The following is a 16925-nucleotide window of genomic DNA, read 5'->3' as shown; positions in this document are numbered from 1 at the left end:
AAAAAAGATATAAAATGCTTAGAGAGCTACCTAGAACCTTTTGCTGCTGCTGTTAATATTTTTTATTGCTCATATGATGTAAAAATTTGAATACATCCTCGGGACTCATGGACTCCCTGAAGTACATTTATAAACTGGTTTCAAGGACTAAGAGTCCCTACTCTGATTGAGCTCTTTTTACTGTATAGTGAACCTTCACAAAAAAGCCTTTAAATTTTTTCCCTCCAAGTCAGTCCTTCCCAGCCGTTTTACATCATAGTATCTATAGAAAATGGCTGTATTTGTATAACACTGGGATAAAGAGATGAGGCTACCCTCATCCTGAAGCAACTGGCCCAGGGGCTCTGCCTACACCAAAGACTGAGGGGGTCAGTATCTTAGCACATCCATGCCAGGTGGAAAGTTCTGCTCAAATCTGTTATCTAACCTGCACAGTAACACCAATTTAGTTTTCCTAAAACAGTATTTCCATCACATCTTTTGCATCTAATGAACAACAGTATCCAGAATTCTTGGTCTGACATTCAATATTAATGCAAGGAGTTGGAAGAGACCTCAGAGATCACACAATTTTTTTGCTTTATTTTACAGATGAGCAAGGTGAAGCCCAGCAAAGTTAAATGACTTGTCCAAGACAATACTGACAAGGTCAAGTTTAAGTACCATCTCCTTTATGAAAGCGTTTCAGTTTACCCCACTGAAAGTGAATGCTTCCTCCTCTAAATTCTCACAAAATTCATTCAGAAACTGTATAAGGAAAAGGAGCAGATAAAGACTGAGCATTTTCAGCCATGTTACATGAGGTAATCAGATACTAGGATGCAGGATTTTATAACAGACTGATTTACAAAGTAGGATGCCAATTCACTGACAAATATAACAGTTAAATGGATGTACCACTTAGGATAACTAATCAATATAATCTGAAGTAGCACACTTTTAAGGACCAGATAATAAATACATGAGGTCACATACAATCTCTGTTGCATATTTCTATTTTTTCTTTTTGTTGTTGGTCTATTTCATTTTTGTTTTGTTTTTACAATGCTTTGAAAATGTAAAAAAATATTCTTAGTTCACCACGAATAAGGTTGCATGGATTGCACTTGGGTGGGGGCCTTAGTTTGCTGAGCCTTAATATCTGTTGCCAGAAGGAAATCTGACTTAGGAAACAAAGTAGGTTATTAGAAGGCTGTTTGGTGAATAAAACAGAGTAAAAGGAGTTCGATTTCTGACAGGTTATCAATATCCTGTGAATGTCTACTCTGTGCCAGGTCCTATCCTTGGTCTTGGAGCCATGGTAGTGAATAAGCGATGCAATTACAGTTCTCAAGGTGATGGGGGAGTGGGTGTGTGATGAGAGATGATTGAAACATTTTAAACAGGGTAGTTTCATTATGCTTCTGACTGCTATGAGGAAGCAAGACTGAGGTGGGACAAGAAAAGAAGAGGAGATACTGCCGAGAACCTTATTACAGTGGTCCAAGGAAGAGACTACTAATTCAGACCAAGGCTGCAGTGGGGGAAGTGATGGGAAGGATGGTTAGATTTGGGATATATTTTGGAGATAGATCCAACCAGATTTATCAGTGAATCAGATGAGAACACAACCAGGATGAGAGTGCTGGCACTTGCTGATTTTGAGGGAGGACAGAAAAACATAAAAGTGGGGGATACATGGCCAAGAAGAAGGCTGATCTTGGGATGAGGTCAGGGGCAGTGGGAAAGTGAACTCCCCTAGGAAAAGTATTAGGACTGTCTGGCATCTTTGAGTGTCATTTGAGATAAAGGGTCATCAAGTGGCATTCTTAGTGGGTTCTTAATGAATAGTACCTAATGTAACTTAACTGAAAATTTATCTTTTGCATAAATGGATCTTTTCCCTTTATTTTATTTTATTGCATTTTTTAGCGCCGCACCTGCGGCATATGGACGTTCCCAGGCTAGGGGTCAAATCGGAGAAGCAGCTGTCAGCCTACGCCATAGCTATAGCGACATGGGATCCGAGCTGCTGTGTCTGCAACCTACACCACAGCTCATGGCAATGCTGGAACCTTAATCCACTGAGCAGGGCCAGAAATTGAACCTGCCTCCTCATGAATACTAGTTCATTACCGCTGAGACATGATAGGAAATCCCTTTATTTTAAATTATACAAATAAATGTTATTGGATACCATAAAAATACATTAACATACCTATAAGTTATAAAGCATATTTAAATGTACATCCACTCTATCTGAATTATACCTTTACCAATAATTTATTTACCTTTGTTCTTTCTAATCCCATCTCCCTTAACACTCCTCTGCCCCACCAATCCATATCCTGAATTTTATGCTTACCATTTTCTTACCTTAAAACAATATATGTATTTTTTTGCCTAAACAATTTTAGTTTTCCTTATACTTGAACTTTATAAAATAGTATCGGGGCCTTGAGTTTTTTAAATTAACCATTACATTTCCAAAATATATCCATGTTATTATGTGTGTTCATTCATTTACACTGCTTAATTGTGTGGCTATACAATAATTTAGTTATCCATTTTCCTATATAAAACATTTGGTTTGTTCCTACTTTTTTGCTATTATTAAAATTGTTGCTGTGAATATTCTTTTATAGTTGCCTGGTACACAAATGCAAAAGTTTCCCAAATGTACATAGTTAGGAGTGGAAATTGCTGGATAATAAGGTGTGTATGTTGACCTTTAGAGGATTTTGCCATATTGCTTTTCTAAGTGGCTATACCAATTTACACTCAAGGCAGTAATGTTTAAGAATTCCCATTGAACCCTCCTGCACTGTTGGTGGGAATGTAAACTGGTACAGCCACTATGGAGAACAGTTTGGAGATACCTTAGAAATCTATACATAGAACTTCCATATGACCCCGCAATCCCACTCTTGGGCATCTATCCGGACAAAACTCTACTTAAAAGAGACACATGCACCCGCATGTTCATTTCAGCACTAGTCACAATAGCCAGGACATGGAAACAACCCAAATGTCCATCGACAGAGGATTGGATTCGGAAGAACTGGTATATATACACAAGGGAATACTACTCAGCCATAAAAAAGAATGACATCATGCCATTTGCAGCAACATGGATGGAACTAGAGACTCTCATACTGAGTGAAATGAGCCAGAAAGACAAAGACAAGTACCATATGATATCACTTAGAACTGGAATCTAATATCCAGCACAAATGAACATCTCCTCAGAAAAGAAAATCATGGACGTGGAGAAGAGACTTGTGGCTGCCTGATGGGAGGGGGAGGGAGTGGGAGGGATCGGGAGCTTGGGCTTATCAGACACAACTTAGAATAGATTTACAAGGAGATCCTGCTGAATAGCATTGAGAACTATGTCTAGATACTCATGTTGCAACAGAAGAAAGGCTGGGGAAAAAATGTGATTGTAAGGTATACATGTAAGAATAACCTGACCCCCTTGCTGTACAGTGGGAAAATAAAAAAAATTATTAAAAAAAAAAAACTGTATAGGAATGGAAAAAAAAAAAAAAAAAGAATTCCCATTGATGAACATACTCTCCAGAATTTGGTACTGCCAGACTTCTTAATTGTGTCAACTTGCCGAATGACAAACAGCATCTCATTGTAGTCTTTTTTGCATTTCTCAGATTAATAATGACACAGAGCATCTTTTCATATTCTTATCGGTCATAGCACTTCCTCTTCCACATCGGTATTTATCTAACTTTTCAATCAACCATTATAATCTTCTGCCATTTACATTTCCTCCTGAAATACACATTACTTTCAACGGTTACAGATTATTTAACATTTGCCACATTTACATCTAACATTTTCCCTTTTAGGGCACTTATGGCATACCAATAAAGTCTAATTAGTAATGCATTTATAAGCCACATATTGGGTGGCTTTGGGGCAGTTTTTCACATATGAATCCTCATCAGATTAAGAGTTCTGGTCCTATCATTAATGAAGATGTAGCCTTATCATTAGTTTAGACCTTTATTCTTACAAGCTGAATCTCCTCTACTGAAGTTGATGACATACAGAAGGTGGGATCATATCCACTCATCTTTATTTTATATTCGTCCCATCTGCACCCATGGAAGTTCCCAGGACCAGGGACTGAACCCCTGCCACAGGAGCAATTCAAGCCGCTGCAGCAACAACAGCGAGATCCTTAATCCGTTGGGCCACAAGGGAACTCCTCCATAGTAGAATATGAAGTTCTCTTGTGGCCCAGCAGATTAAGGATCCCGCTGTTTTTTTATTTACTTTTTCCTTTTTACTTTTGCACATATGGAATTTCCCAGGCTAGGGGCTGAATCGAGCTGCAGCTGCCAGCCTACCCAACAGACACAGATCCAGCCACATCTGCAATCTATCCAGCAGCCTGATGTAAGGTGGGACCTTTAACCCACTGAGAGAGGCCAGGGCTTAACCGGCATACTCATGGATACTATTGGGGAATCCGATGAGCCTTTTTTTTTTTTTTTTTTTTAAGGGCTGCAGTGTGGCATATGTAAGTTCCCAAGCTAGGGTTCAGATCAGAGTTACAGTTGCCAGACTATGCCACAGCCACAGAAACGCCAGAGCCGACAGCTCAGGCAACGCTGGATCCTTAACCCACTGAGTGGGGCCAGGGATCTGACTCGAACCCTCATGGACATGAGCCCGGTTCACTTCCATGAGCCAAAAGGGGTACTCCCCCCTACTCATTCTTAAACATTCCAAGCATCGTGTATTCAATACATTTTTGTATGACTTTCACCTCAGTGTACCAATGCTGTCCTGAAAAGTACCGTCTACATACTTACTTTACAGCTGGCCCTACCACTCGGCACCAAGCGTGTTTTCTCTGCCCATCTCTGCCATTTCAAGTAGTGAGACAAGAACTGTAGGTCACTAACTTACCTCTACTTGGGGCAGCAAAGAGCTCCCTTATTATTCGTTTCACAATGACGGGACGGGGAGCAACAGAAGGGGAGGGGGTGGGGAAGTCGTCAACTTGTAAAGTTAGGGACTTCTTGGGTGCGACTGTGGGCACGCCCTTCTGGACAAGTCGACATTTTCTTTACTCATATCGTTTGAAAAAAGCATTACCTTTATCTACAACAAAGGTCCAAAATTCATGGTCATGAGTTGTGCACATTTCCTAAAAGCAAACAATACAAACACACGGATGTCCCAATACCCACACACCAACGAAAACACATCCACGTGCTCCGGCCTTCTCCCGCGCCTCAACTTCTTTGAAACCTAGCTGAGTAAAATTTTCTTAGCATTCCGTCTCACACTTTCGACAATATCCATTCAGCAAAAATAAAATTTAAACAAAAAGTTCTAAAAGAAGCATTTAAACGGATGATAAAACTTCCTTTGTTTACATACCTTCTTTTCTTTTTGCTTTTGTGGGAGGGGGGTTATTTTGAGTCTCCAGACTGAACCCGCTCGTGAGCACAAGTAGAAACTGCGACGAGTTGGGCGCAGCTGCTGAGGAGGCGGGGCGGAGGTTGTGACGTCATCGCCGCGGGGCGGAGGCGACGGTGCCTGAGGAGAGACTCCGCGTGCTGCAACGCCGGCTGCCTGCCTCTGAGGCGGCGCGAGTCCTAACCAGCAGCTGCTTTTCTCTAGTGGTCCTTCCACGTTGAGTTCTGCGTGAAGATGGCAGACGATCTTGGAGATGAGTGGTGGGAGAACCAGCCAGCAAGAGCAGCCAGCAGCCCAGGTACCCACTGTGCCCGCGTTGCTGCGGGGCCTCCCCCACCCCCCAGCCCTTCTTTGCACTTCAGCCCCCGCCAGCCTCTGGCGGTCGCCGGGTTCTGCCCCGCCGAGGTGCGCACCGCTGAGGGAACACCCTAGCGTCACGGAGCAAGTGGTGTGGGAGATTTACTAACACGTGAGACAGACAAGTGTGACAGTAACTCAGACCTGCCTTCCATTTGGGAAAAAACCCTTCCCAAGCAGCTTTTTGCTTTTCGTTTTCCTGTTTCTTAATAGATATGACTGTTTTCGCGGAGACAGGGAGTTTAGGCTTAGTGGTTAAGGGTTAATTCCTAGATTAGGTCCAATTTGCTTATGTTCACATCGCGACTCCAGGCCTCTAATACTATTTCGCTTCCTTTTCTTCATCTGTAAAATAAGGATAATAATGCTAATTGCATAAGATTGTTGCGAAGTTTAAATGAAGATAATGCAAATGGTGCACTTGGGCACCATTTGTACGAGGTAAATAAAAACTTTACTTTTTCTTGCTATCATCATCATCATCATGTAATTTGGATTATTTGGCCTAAAGGAGACTTAGAGATTCACTTGGACTCTCCCAGTTGAGAGATAAGGAACGTGAAACCTAAAGATGTCAAGTAACATGACAAGATCCTAAAGCTAGTTGGTGTCAGAAACAAGACTAGAATTCAGTTGATACAATTTGGACAATGTTTATTATTCTGTGTGTACTGGCTGCCAATTCAGTGAACATTTTATCCTTGAGTCACCTTAAGTAACTCCTCACCACAGGCTGGCCTTGAACTTTCAAGTCCCATGGCTTAATGTACAGTTTTTGTTTTTTAAATCATCCTTCAAAGTTGGCCTCTTTCCTTATTAGATTATAATATTTATTAGAACAAAGCAAAAACCTGATCATGTCTGTAAAGTCCACAGGACTCTGCACATGATTGACAGTTGATACATATTTGCTGCAAACGTTAGTCTTGAAATATGAGTTGAGAAATATCCATTAAAGACAAAATTCTGCTACAGCATTGTTTCCAGAAGGGCAGGCTTCAGGTACAGACTAAGCAAATGTCATTTTTTTAAATGTTGCCAGTGTGATACTTCCTTCATTAAACTTCCTCTTTGTTGCTCTGTTTCTAGTAAATGTATGCTTGTTCTTGAAGGTACAAATGCCTTTCTTTTAAGGCTGTGGTATTTCACTTTTACTTTAATAACCTCTGCCCCCTGTAACTAAGGTGTTAAAAGCTGTATTTTATGGTATGATTCAAGGATAGAGGCCAATTAAGAAATAGTTGAGAAGTTCCCGTCGTGGCTCAGTGATTAATGAGTCCAACTAGGAACCCTGAGGTTTCGGGTTTGATCCCTGGCCTCGCTCAGTGGGTTAAGGATCCAGCGTTGCCGTGAGCTGTGTTGTAGGTTGCAGACTCGGCTCAGATCCCAAATTGCCATGGCTGTGGCATTGGCTCCCATTGGACCTCTAGCCTGGTAACCTCCATATGCTGCAGGTGCAGCCCTAGAAAAGACAAAAAAAAAAAAAAAAAGAAAGAAATAGTTGAATTCCCTTTGAATGGTGAAGGGGATCGTGATTCTTGGTCCTAGTCCTGTTTCTTGCCCCTCACCACCTATATGTCTGTAAAGTTAGTCACCCTTTGGGTAGAAGAAAATTAACATATATTGAGTATGTACAATGTGTCAGATGTTTTCTTAAATATGAATTCATTTTATCTTCATAACATGCTTAAAAGGTAAAGTTACTTTCATTTTTATAATGAGAAACAGAAAATTTAATGTACTTAGGAACATACAGCAAGGGAGAGATCTGGGAAGAGGATAGTAAAGTGCACCTGACTTTCGAAGTCACACTTTTCCCATTATTACTATGTGGCTTCTCTGGTCCTCAGGATCATAATCTGTAAAATGAGGGATCCTTAGAGATCATCTTTTTAAGGATTTTACCAACCTACAGTTTTAAACATTGAATCTAGTTAGAATGATAAAGTGCTACAGCCTTTTTCATCTAAGTTGCCGGAATTCCCATCAAGATATGTTGGAGTCCCCAGGTTCACCCTACTTCTTGGGTTCATTCTAGTTGTAAGACTGAGCTTTGAAAATTGCTAACATTAAATTTATTGAGGGGTTTTGCTTTGTTAACTCCTTTGAAGGTAGGTGAGTACATACACTTCCTTGAGATCTGCTTGATTGATTATTTACTTGGTGATTTGTCTAACTAATCTATATAACCTCTCGAATTCGGAAGAAATCACAGTTGTACCAATTCATGTTTTCTGATTCTACCTAGGTTAATGGGGAAAGATCAGCTAAAATATGTGAATTATATTTTGTTTTGAAAGTCAAAGGAGAAATAGTGTCTTACATCAGAGAAGGGAAAAATCATTGTAGTAATGCCTTTATTCCTGTTGCCTGGTATGCTACCTGCTTATAGGTAAAAAATCTTTCCTTATCACCTGTTCCCAGTACATGCTTATGGTGGCAAGGTGATGGAGCATTTTAGTCATTTATTCAACAGTCTACATCTTTTCTACAACAAAGGCCCGACATTTGTAGTTATAAATTCTTGTACCAATTTTCTAAGGATAAACTATACAAATACATGGATGTCCAAACACTGACACACTGGGTATGACACTTATCCAGCTTTTTTTGTCAGGAAAATGAACTATGTTTTGGCTGTTTTCATGACTTTTTAGATGTGGTATGTAACTTAGAAACCAGTTACATAAAGGTTTACTCTTTATGTAAACTCTAAAGGTTTACTCTTATTCTACATGTGACCCTTTTGTACATATCTGTGGCTTTTCAAGACTTATAGTTTTTCTACAGGCATTTCTTACTTTATTGCACTTCACTTTATTGTGCTTCGCAGATACTGCTTTTTTTTTTTTTTTTTTTTTAACAAATTAAAGGTCTGAAGTCCCTGTCGTGGCGAAGTCATTAACGAATCTGACTAGGAACCATGAGGTTTTGGGTTCTATCCCAGCCTTGCTCAGTGGGTTAAGGATCCGGTGTTGCCGTGAGCTGTGGTGTAGGTTACAGACGCAGCTTGGATCCCGAGTTGCTGTGGCTCTGGTGTAGGCCGGCGTCTATAGCTCTGATTAGACCCCTAGCCTGGGAACCTCAATATACCGAAGGAAGCAGCTCAAGAAATAGCAAAAAGACAAAAGAAACAAACAAATGGAAGGTCTGTAGTGACCCTCTTGGTTAGTATTTTTTAGCAATAAATTATTTTTTACTTAAGGTATGTACTCTTTTTATGTGTAGTGCTATTACACACTCAATAGAGTACAATATAGTGTAAATGTAACTTTTTTATGTGTGCATTGGGAAACCAAAAAATTTATGTGACTTGTTTTATTGTGGTATTCGCTTTATTGGTAGTGGTCTGAAATGGAGCCAAACCAAAAAAATCTCTGAGATATGCCTGTACTAGAATCCTACATTTTACTGGAGCCCAAAATGGACCTGGTACTTAGTTGGTGTTTGATAGATATTAGCTGAATGAGTAAATGCATGCTGCAGGGCTTTTGGTGTCATATACATAGGTAGACATAATTTCTCATCCCATCCAGATACCATTCTTCAAAACTCTGAGCCTCTACTTCTTTTGAGGGTTTTCATACGCTTTCCAAACTTATTCTAAATCATTGGTGCCATCTTTTCCAAGCATCTAACTAGAAAACTGAAGTGTGATGATACTTCTGTGTATAGCGCAGGGAGACTGCTGGTCACAATAGTAATTTGTATTTGTAGAGTGGTGATTCTGTTTTGATTGCTTTTCGTGCTTTGGCTCATTTAATCTTCACAGGTACACCATTATATAGTTACTATTATCCCTAGTTTATAGATGAGGAAATTGAGGCACTAAGTGGTTAAGTGATTTGCCCAATATTATTCAGTTGATAAGTGGAGAAGCTGATTCATAGATAGACAATCAGAAAGTAGTCTCTGCACTTTCTCCAAGTTAATTATTCTAATTATCAGTGATAGGAATCTTATCTCTAAAATAACAGTCCGTGGAATTCCTTGGTGGCATGGTGGTTAAGGACTTGGTGTTGTCACTGCTGTGGCTCAGTTTCAAACTCTGGCCCCAGGAACTTTTGCATGCCATAAACAAACAAACAAATAAATAACAAATGCTTTATCAATTTAAAGAAGCTCAAAGTTTATTTTTTTATATTACTCAATGAGTTTATTACATTTATAGTTGTACAGTGATCATCACAACCCAGTTTTATAACATTTCCATCCCAAACCCCCAGCATCCCCCCACCCCTCAACCTCTCTCCTTTGGAAACCAAAAGTTTGAGGCTCAAAGTTTAGAAACCTTTTATTTATATACATCGTTGTTATCAAATTGCTTATTAACCCTTTGTCTCCCAAAGCGTACTCTTCTAAAGAACATTGATTACTTTGAGACACAGATAAGTAGGTTGTAGCACTGGACTTTGAGAATAGTCTATAGCACTAATTTTACCTATAGGCAGCCATGTATAGTAGATGTTGTAAATCGTTGCCTCTACATATAAAATTTAACTTGGAATATTTGCAGTAGATGTTTATAACATACAAGAGGTCAACTTCAGGGCGTGTCATTTTCAAAATCATTTATTGAGGTCTCATGCTTGGCTCTATTTCAGGCCCTGTAGTGAAATTAGAGGGAAAACATAATCTGCTTACATTAAAGGGTGTATACATTGATGTGGTTCATTCAAAATGGAAGTAATATTATCTCAAGACAGATATTTAAAAGCAAAAAACAAAGTTAGGATAAATTTTAAAAGATGAGAGGAAGGAAAGAAGAGAAAGTGTACACAACGTTTTTGTTCTCTACTTGAAGGCTGTGTAACAAAAGGGCTAAGTTTTGCTTTATACAATTTCTATGATTCTTGCAAATGATTAAACAAGTGGTTCTTGACAGCAATTATGAATGTATAAAGAACACATTTACACCTCTTTCTCCAAATAACATGTCTTGAAAAATGCCAGGAATTTGTAAGGCGTAGAAATACTTCCATTTCCCCTACTCAGATTCAACAGTAATACACTACATTATATTGTGGCACAAATAAATCCTTTGACCTATTTTTATCTGACGTTCTTTAGTTGAACACTAGTGCATTCATAGAATTATATACATTTTACTAAATATATCAACAAACAGCTCGAAATATAGTTTCCCCATTTTCATCAGCTTTCATAGAATTCTTAACTGCATTCTTACATTGCTTTTAAAAATCAGTTGATTAAGCTCTTCTTAAGTTCTTATTCTTGAGTTCCTTGTTATCAGTCTAGTTCACAGTAGGCCAGAGGTCAGGAAACTTATTTGTGAAAAGCCAGATAGTAAATATTTTAGGCTATGTTGGCTAGTCTGTGTCACAACCATTCACTCAGCTCTGCTGTTGTTGCATAAAAACAATCACATAATAAATATGTAAGCAAATGAGTGTGGCTGTGTTCCAACAGAACTTATATAGATAATGAAATTTGAATTTTCATGTAATATTCGTATTTCACAAAATATTCTTTTGGCTTTTTTTTCTATTTAAAAATGTAAAGCCATTCTTAACTTCCAGGACATACAGAAAGACTGGGCCAGACTCAGTGTCAGACCCCAAGTGTTATGTCCCATGTCCTCAAAATCAGGAATTTGAAAAACACCCCTGAGAGAATTACTCTATTATATCAACTACTTCATTACTTGTCCATAATTATCGTATATTAGATCAGCCCATTCATCCTGAAATCAGATACTTTATTCTAAAAAACTAAAAGATTAGTTCAGAAGTCATTGAAGCTAATAAATAAAGGACTGAGGAAAGACTCCAGCATACCATGCAAGTATCAGGTTATTAAAGTTTTTGTTACAGTTTGAATGTGTTTTTATTCACTTAGATTTTTATCTGTTTCCTTTTAAAAATTAACTGAATGAAATCACTCTAGAATTATTAGGATAACTTCTTTTATTCTTCTCATTCTTCGGAGGGACCACATTTCTGCAGAAGCAGGGTTATGCTTAGGAAGCAAATTCTTTATGTTTTGGTTGTGTTATATATGTCAAACAGCATTTTGCTAAACTTAAAATAGTATTTCCAATTCTAAATTGTTTATGTATTTTTAATGGTTTAATATATTGATTTAAAATAAGCATGATTTTTGGTTAGTAATCCTTTTGTTAGAATAGATTTTGTTAAAGGCTTTTGTCTTAGTGGAATTAGAACTGTATTACCATTTAAAGATGGGTTTCTGCTCCTTGCCATAGAAGTGTTGCTGTTTTCCTATACTTTTTTTTTTTTTAGTTCTTTGTACAGTACCTTGTCCCTCTTATCTTGCTTACTCTTGAGCTTGTGCTGGCTTGGCATGAAAATGTACTTTAGGAAGTCTCCTAACATAGGAGAAAGCAATTTTGAAAACATGCAACATATTTTGTGCTTATCTTCAAGGTAAAACATTTCCAGGGCTTTGTGTTTTTCTTGGGGTATTGCTGGTGCCTGTTTTTCCTCTTTTGTTTCATGATTTTTTTCAGTCTGTTTGGTTTCCACCCCAGGTGGTTCAGTGTTTTTTCTTTTCATCAGCATGATTATCAGTGTTTTTTCTTTTCATCATCATAATTATCAGTGTTAAGTGTTATCCAGCATGAATGCTTTTCCTTATCCTATCATATACTATTGCTATCTCTTAGCACATTTTCTCACTTATGTCTTGACTGAATGGCCCTTCTCTCCCTCATTCTCTGTTCACTTAAGATTACCTGCTAATATCAGGCACAGCCCTAAGCACCTTACACATTTTCCCACTGCACCATCCACCTGTTACTGTCCTACTGCCCTGTATTTCCCTCTGAACTGTCTCTCTTGTGTTATTTTTGTGTCAGAGCATCATCATCTTCTTTTCTTTTTCTTTTGAGGGTGAAACCCACGGCATATGGAAGTTCCCAGGCTAGGGGGCGAATCGGAGCTGTAGCTGCTGGCCTATGCCATAATGACAGCACAGCAGTATGTGATCCGACAGCTCATGGCAACGCCGGATCCCCAAACCACTGAGTAGGGCCAGGGATCAAACCTGCATCCTCACGGATACTAATTGGATTCATTTCTGCTGCACCACAATGGGAACTTCTGATCATCTTCTTTTGTAGTCTGCTCTTTCCATTATTCTCTTACTGCTTTCCTTTAACTTAGACTTTTCCACTTTGGGGTTTTTTGTTTTTGTTTTTGTTTTTGTTTTTCTGTTTATTGCTGCATCTGCAGCATATGGAAGTTCCCATGCTAGGGGTCAAATTGGAGCTGCAGCTGAGGCCTACACCACAGCCATGCCAACACCAGATCTAAGCCACATCTGTGACTTAAACTTACGGTAACACCGAGTCCTTAACCCACTGACCGAGGCCGGGAATTAAATCCACATCCTCATGGAGACAACATCGGGTCTTTAATCTGCTGAGCCACAAGGGGAACTCCCACTTTGGGTTTTTATTTCACCCAGTCTTCCTACATTCTCCCTCTTCCACTTATCTGCTGAGACTGCTGCACATCATGCCTCTCTTTGGTTTGCATTGATAGCTCAATGCTACCCAGATTCCCAGTTCCTTCTTCTCCTCCTTGACATTGAAGTGGGTCCCAGGGACATTTGTATAGTGGCATCAGTGCATTGAAGCTAGTTTGCCTGGATGAATGTGGAGAATGGCAGCTCCCTTGTTCCTGCCCTGCTGACTCCATCCCAGGACAGCCAGCTAAAGCACTGTCCCTAGCGAGGAGCATTTCCTCTAGGATTTTGCCTCCAGTTCTTGGTGCAAAATCACAGAAAACATTGAGTCATGCTCTTTGTAGACTTTTTTTTTTTTTTTTCCCCTCGCTGAATCTTTGTGAGATGTAACTGTCTCTTATGTCAAAAATACCGTATCTTAAAATGTCATTGTGTTACTCTGTCTACACTAGATTACAAACACAGCTTTCTCTTGATTCAGTGAGTTTTTAGTGTGATGAAAAGAACTGCTTTAGCTTACTGCCAGGGGACTAAACCCCACCTTGGAGATGACTGATTGAATTCAGTTTTTTCTGTTGGACATACTCATGGATTATCAGGACTGGAAGGGACCTGAAGAATTATTTAGCTCTTCTGTTTTGCATACTAGAAACTCAAGGCATAGACTAATGCTCAATGTCAAATGAGTGAAAAGCTTGGATTAGAATTTGAGTTTCCTGATCCCAAGCTTTTGTTGAATCAACTGATTTTTCTGTAGCATTGATTCAGGGAAGAGATATGATTAAAGAATGCTGTATGAGGTGATAATTATTGTCTTTTAAAAAAAAAACATTCAAGACAGTAATCTATATATATCCCTAAAAGATTTCATTATTAGTGACCTTTGATTCTCAAGTGTCCTGATTACTATAGAAAAGCAGCAATATCAATCTAATATGGTTTGCTTTACAAGCCTAGCAATGAGATTCCATTGCTAGTATATACAGGAGGGGCAACCTCCTAGGAAAAATGGGACAGAAGACTGAGTGCCAGCAGCCAAACTTGCACCTGCGATTATCAGGTAGGCCATGCAAAGGATGTGTTCAGCTATTACTCACTCTTGTTGTTTCTTTTCTACTTATAACTAAGATACCAATCTCCCCCTCACCCCTGTCCATAAAGAAGTCATATTTTTAGATCTTAACGTATGATTTTAATCGTCCTTCAATTTTGACGAGAGTCATCTTTCTTGAAGCAGATTAGGAATTCTTGCTATTATATCTTCTTGGCAAAGTTCTATAAAATGAAGAATTACTTCTAGGTTTACCAGAAAACTATCTAATGAATTCAGTCCTATCCCAGGCTAATGGTAGGTAGTCCAACCTTGGGTTGGATTACAAGGAGGATGTGGAATTGGGAGGATTTGGAGTATATGTCTGGGCCGGTGATGGTATATATAAGCATATACATATATAGGTAAAATAATTGTAGATGTGCTGCTCTTTCAGGATGATATTCACCAGGTCCAGGAACCTGTGAGTGAGCCATTTGTCTGTTTGCTGCTTCATCATTTCCTGGAGAGATAGCCCTTCCTCTTTATCCTTCCGCACTGGTAATTCCAGCTTTCCAGATATTTCTGTAGGTGAGTGTATCCTGGCAGTGCATTGGCATGACTTACCTTTTCCCTCCCATGTGGAGGAAAGTATTAGAAGTGACAGTCCTTATGATGTGTAGTTTCCCACAGCCAGTATGGTGAATAGTCTTATCCATAGGCCTTTGAAGAACCTTAGGGGAAAGCTTAGTGATGCCTGTAGATTTTGGCTTAGGGATCCGTGTTGGGGTTCTCTGTTTGCATGCCTCCTTGATCTTGAATTAAACAGAAAAACAAAAAGTAATTAATGGTACAGTTGGTGGAGAAGCAGGCATTGTTTAGGACATAGAGACAGCTTGGCGATTTTGGCTTTGTTGAAAATGCTAGGTTCCAGGGACACATCAGAATAAAGATTGTCAAATTGAAGAAAAAATTTCAGTAAAGCAGTTCTGCCAACATGAGTTAAGTTTATGCTGTATGCAAGGCCCTCAAGTGTAGATAATATTAGATACAAAGATATATAGGTTATGTTTCTTGCTTTTGGGCAGTTATAGTATAGTGGGTGATAAACAAGATCAAAAGGTCATGAAATTTCCAGAGAAAGATTAATTTCAACTGAGGGGTCTAAGAGAGCTTCATAAAAGTAGCATTTGACTTGGGCCTCAAAAGACTTTTACAGTTTTTAACAGCAGTAATTGGAGAGCATTCCAGAGTAAAGGAATACTTTTGGCAATGTCCCTAAGGTAGGAAATTGGATACAAGATGGAGTGACTTCAAATTAGGTTGTGTTTGAGAAGCAGAATGGGAGTGTAGACTAGATATCAAAAATTATACCTGATTCTGTAGATAGTGTATGTATGCAGTGGGGGAATAGTAAGGACATAGGTTAGCAAAGACACATTATGGAAGTAGAAATGTATTAATATTTAATAGTTAACATATGAGGCTTGAGAGAGGAATCACAGATGGGTTGAATGATCTGGACTGGGAAAGTGGGTTTGGAGTATAAAGGAGTAAAGGCTTGATTTAGTTCATATTTGCTTAGAAATACACTCTTATTTTCTTTTATTTGGGAAGAACACTCTTGAATATGAGTACTCCTTGGTAAAGAGATGGGGACAGTGTCTCAGCTAGTAACTATAGCTCTCTCATAATCCACAATGATGATGATGATGACTTTCTCTTTTATTGCATCATCCTTTTCTTGCTATGAACTCAAAGACAGAAATCTTTTAAAAATGCATTGTAGTTTTCACCATAGATTTGTAATACCGCTTTTCATGGAAACCTTTCTTATGTTGTTTTTCATTCTATAGAAATTTGTTTCCACATTTTATTGTACTGATAAAGTACAATAAAATAAATACTACACAGCCCTGGCTAAAAATATGAGTCCTTCAATTAAGGCTAAACTATATGGGGAATATGCTTCCTTTTGGTACAGTCAGCCTTCTCTATGCCTAGGCACTAGAAGAGTTTTGAGGCTTTAGTGTTCTTACTGATTTTTTTTTTTTTTTTGGTACTTAATCCTAAATATAGCAAATGAAATGTTGATACTCCAATATCATTCTCCTGCCAGGAGAGAATCAGAGATTCAGGCTCTTCATTTTAGCATTATTTTAACAATGAAAAATGGACACAGTTTAAGACTCTAACAAGCCAGATAGAGTAAGTGAATTATACTATAATCACATGAAAATATTATGCTATCTTTAAATAATGATGCTTTTGAAAATATAGGGAAATAATTAGAAATGTTAAAAGCAGGCTTTAAAACTGTATACTTGCTTTAACTATGTATCTTTGAACAGAAAATACTAGAAAAAAAAAATACACCAGTGCTATCAGTGGTTAACTCTGGTTAGTAAAGTTATAGATGCTTTTTTTTTTTCTTATATCTTCTATATTCTCTACTTTCTGTAGTAAGTATTCAGTTTTTAAAAGCAACACTAAGTTATATTAAGGCATAAAAAAAGAAAGGAAATGCTTCAGAGACCAGAACATTTCTGTAAACATCGACCATATTCTTCAAACCATGAATAGCAGCTGCAGTTGAAATCATAATACAAGTCAGCTGATCTTATAACCATAGCATTGATAATACACTTTCCAAGATAGA

General features: G+C 38.5%; 2 protein-coding genes across 3 annotated transcripts in view; one reads left to right on the top strand and one right to left on the bottom strand.

The window, feature by feature from the left end:
* The first annotated feature begins 5521 nt into the window (after positions 1 to 5521).
* CMSS1 (cms1 ribosomal small subunit homolog) overlaps positions 5522 to 16925 on the top strand; it is a 395641-nt gene continuing 384237 nt past the window's right edge. The window contains exon 1 of one of the 2 annotated variants that reach the window (XM_047793841.1): positions 5522 to 5728. In XM_047793841.1, coding sequence (XP_047649797.1) covers positions 5665 to 5728 — 64 coding nt within the window. In that variant the 5' untranslated portion in view covers positions 5522 to 5664. The remainder of the gene's footprint in view (positions 5729 to 16925) is intronic. The other variant, XM_047793848.1, reaches the window with a different exon arrangement.
* Positions 14875 to 16925, bottom strand: part of FILIP1L (filamin A interacting protein 1 like) — a 113648-nt gene continuing 111597 nt past the window's right edge. The window contains exon 5 of the mRNA XM_047793831.1: positions 14875 to 15081. Coding sequence (XP_047649787.1) covers positions 14890 to 15081 — 192 coding nt within the window. The 3' untranslated portion in view covers positions 14875 to 14889. The remainder of the gene's footprint in view (positions 15082 to 16925) is intronic.

The sequence above is a fragment of the Phacochoerus africanus genome, chromosome 1 (assembly GCF_016906955.1).
Source record: "Phacochoerus africanus isolate WHEZ1 chromosome 1, ROS_Pafr_v1, whole genome shotgun sequence".
In the NCBI taxonomy this organism is placed as follows: Eukaryota; Metazoa; Chordata; class Mammalia; order Artiodactyla; family Suidae; genus Phacochoerus; species Phacochoerus africanus.
Note: the sequence above shows the minus strand (reverse complement) of the source record. Positions and strands in the feature narration are given on the sequence as shown.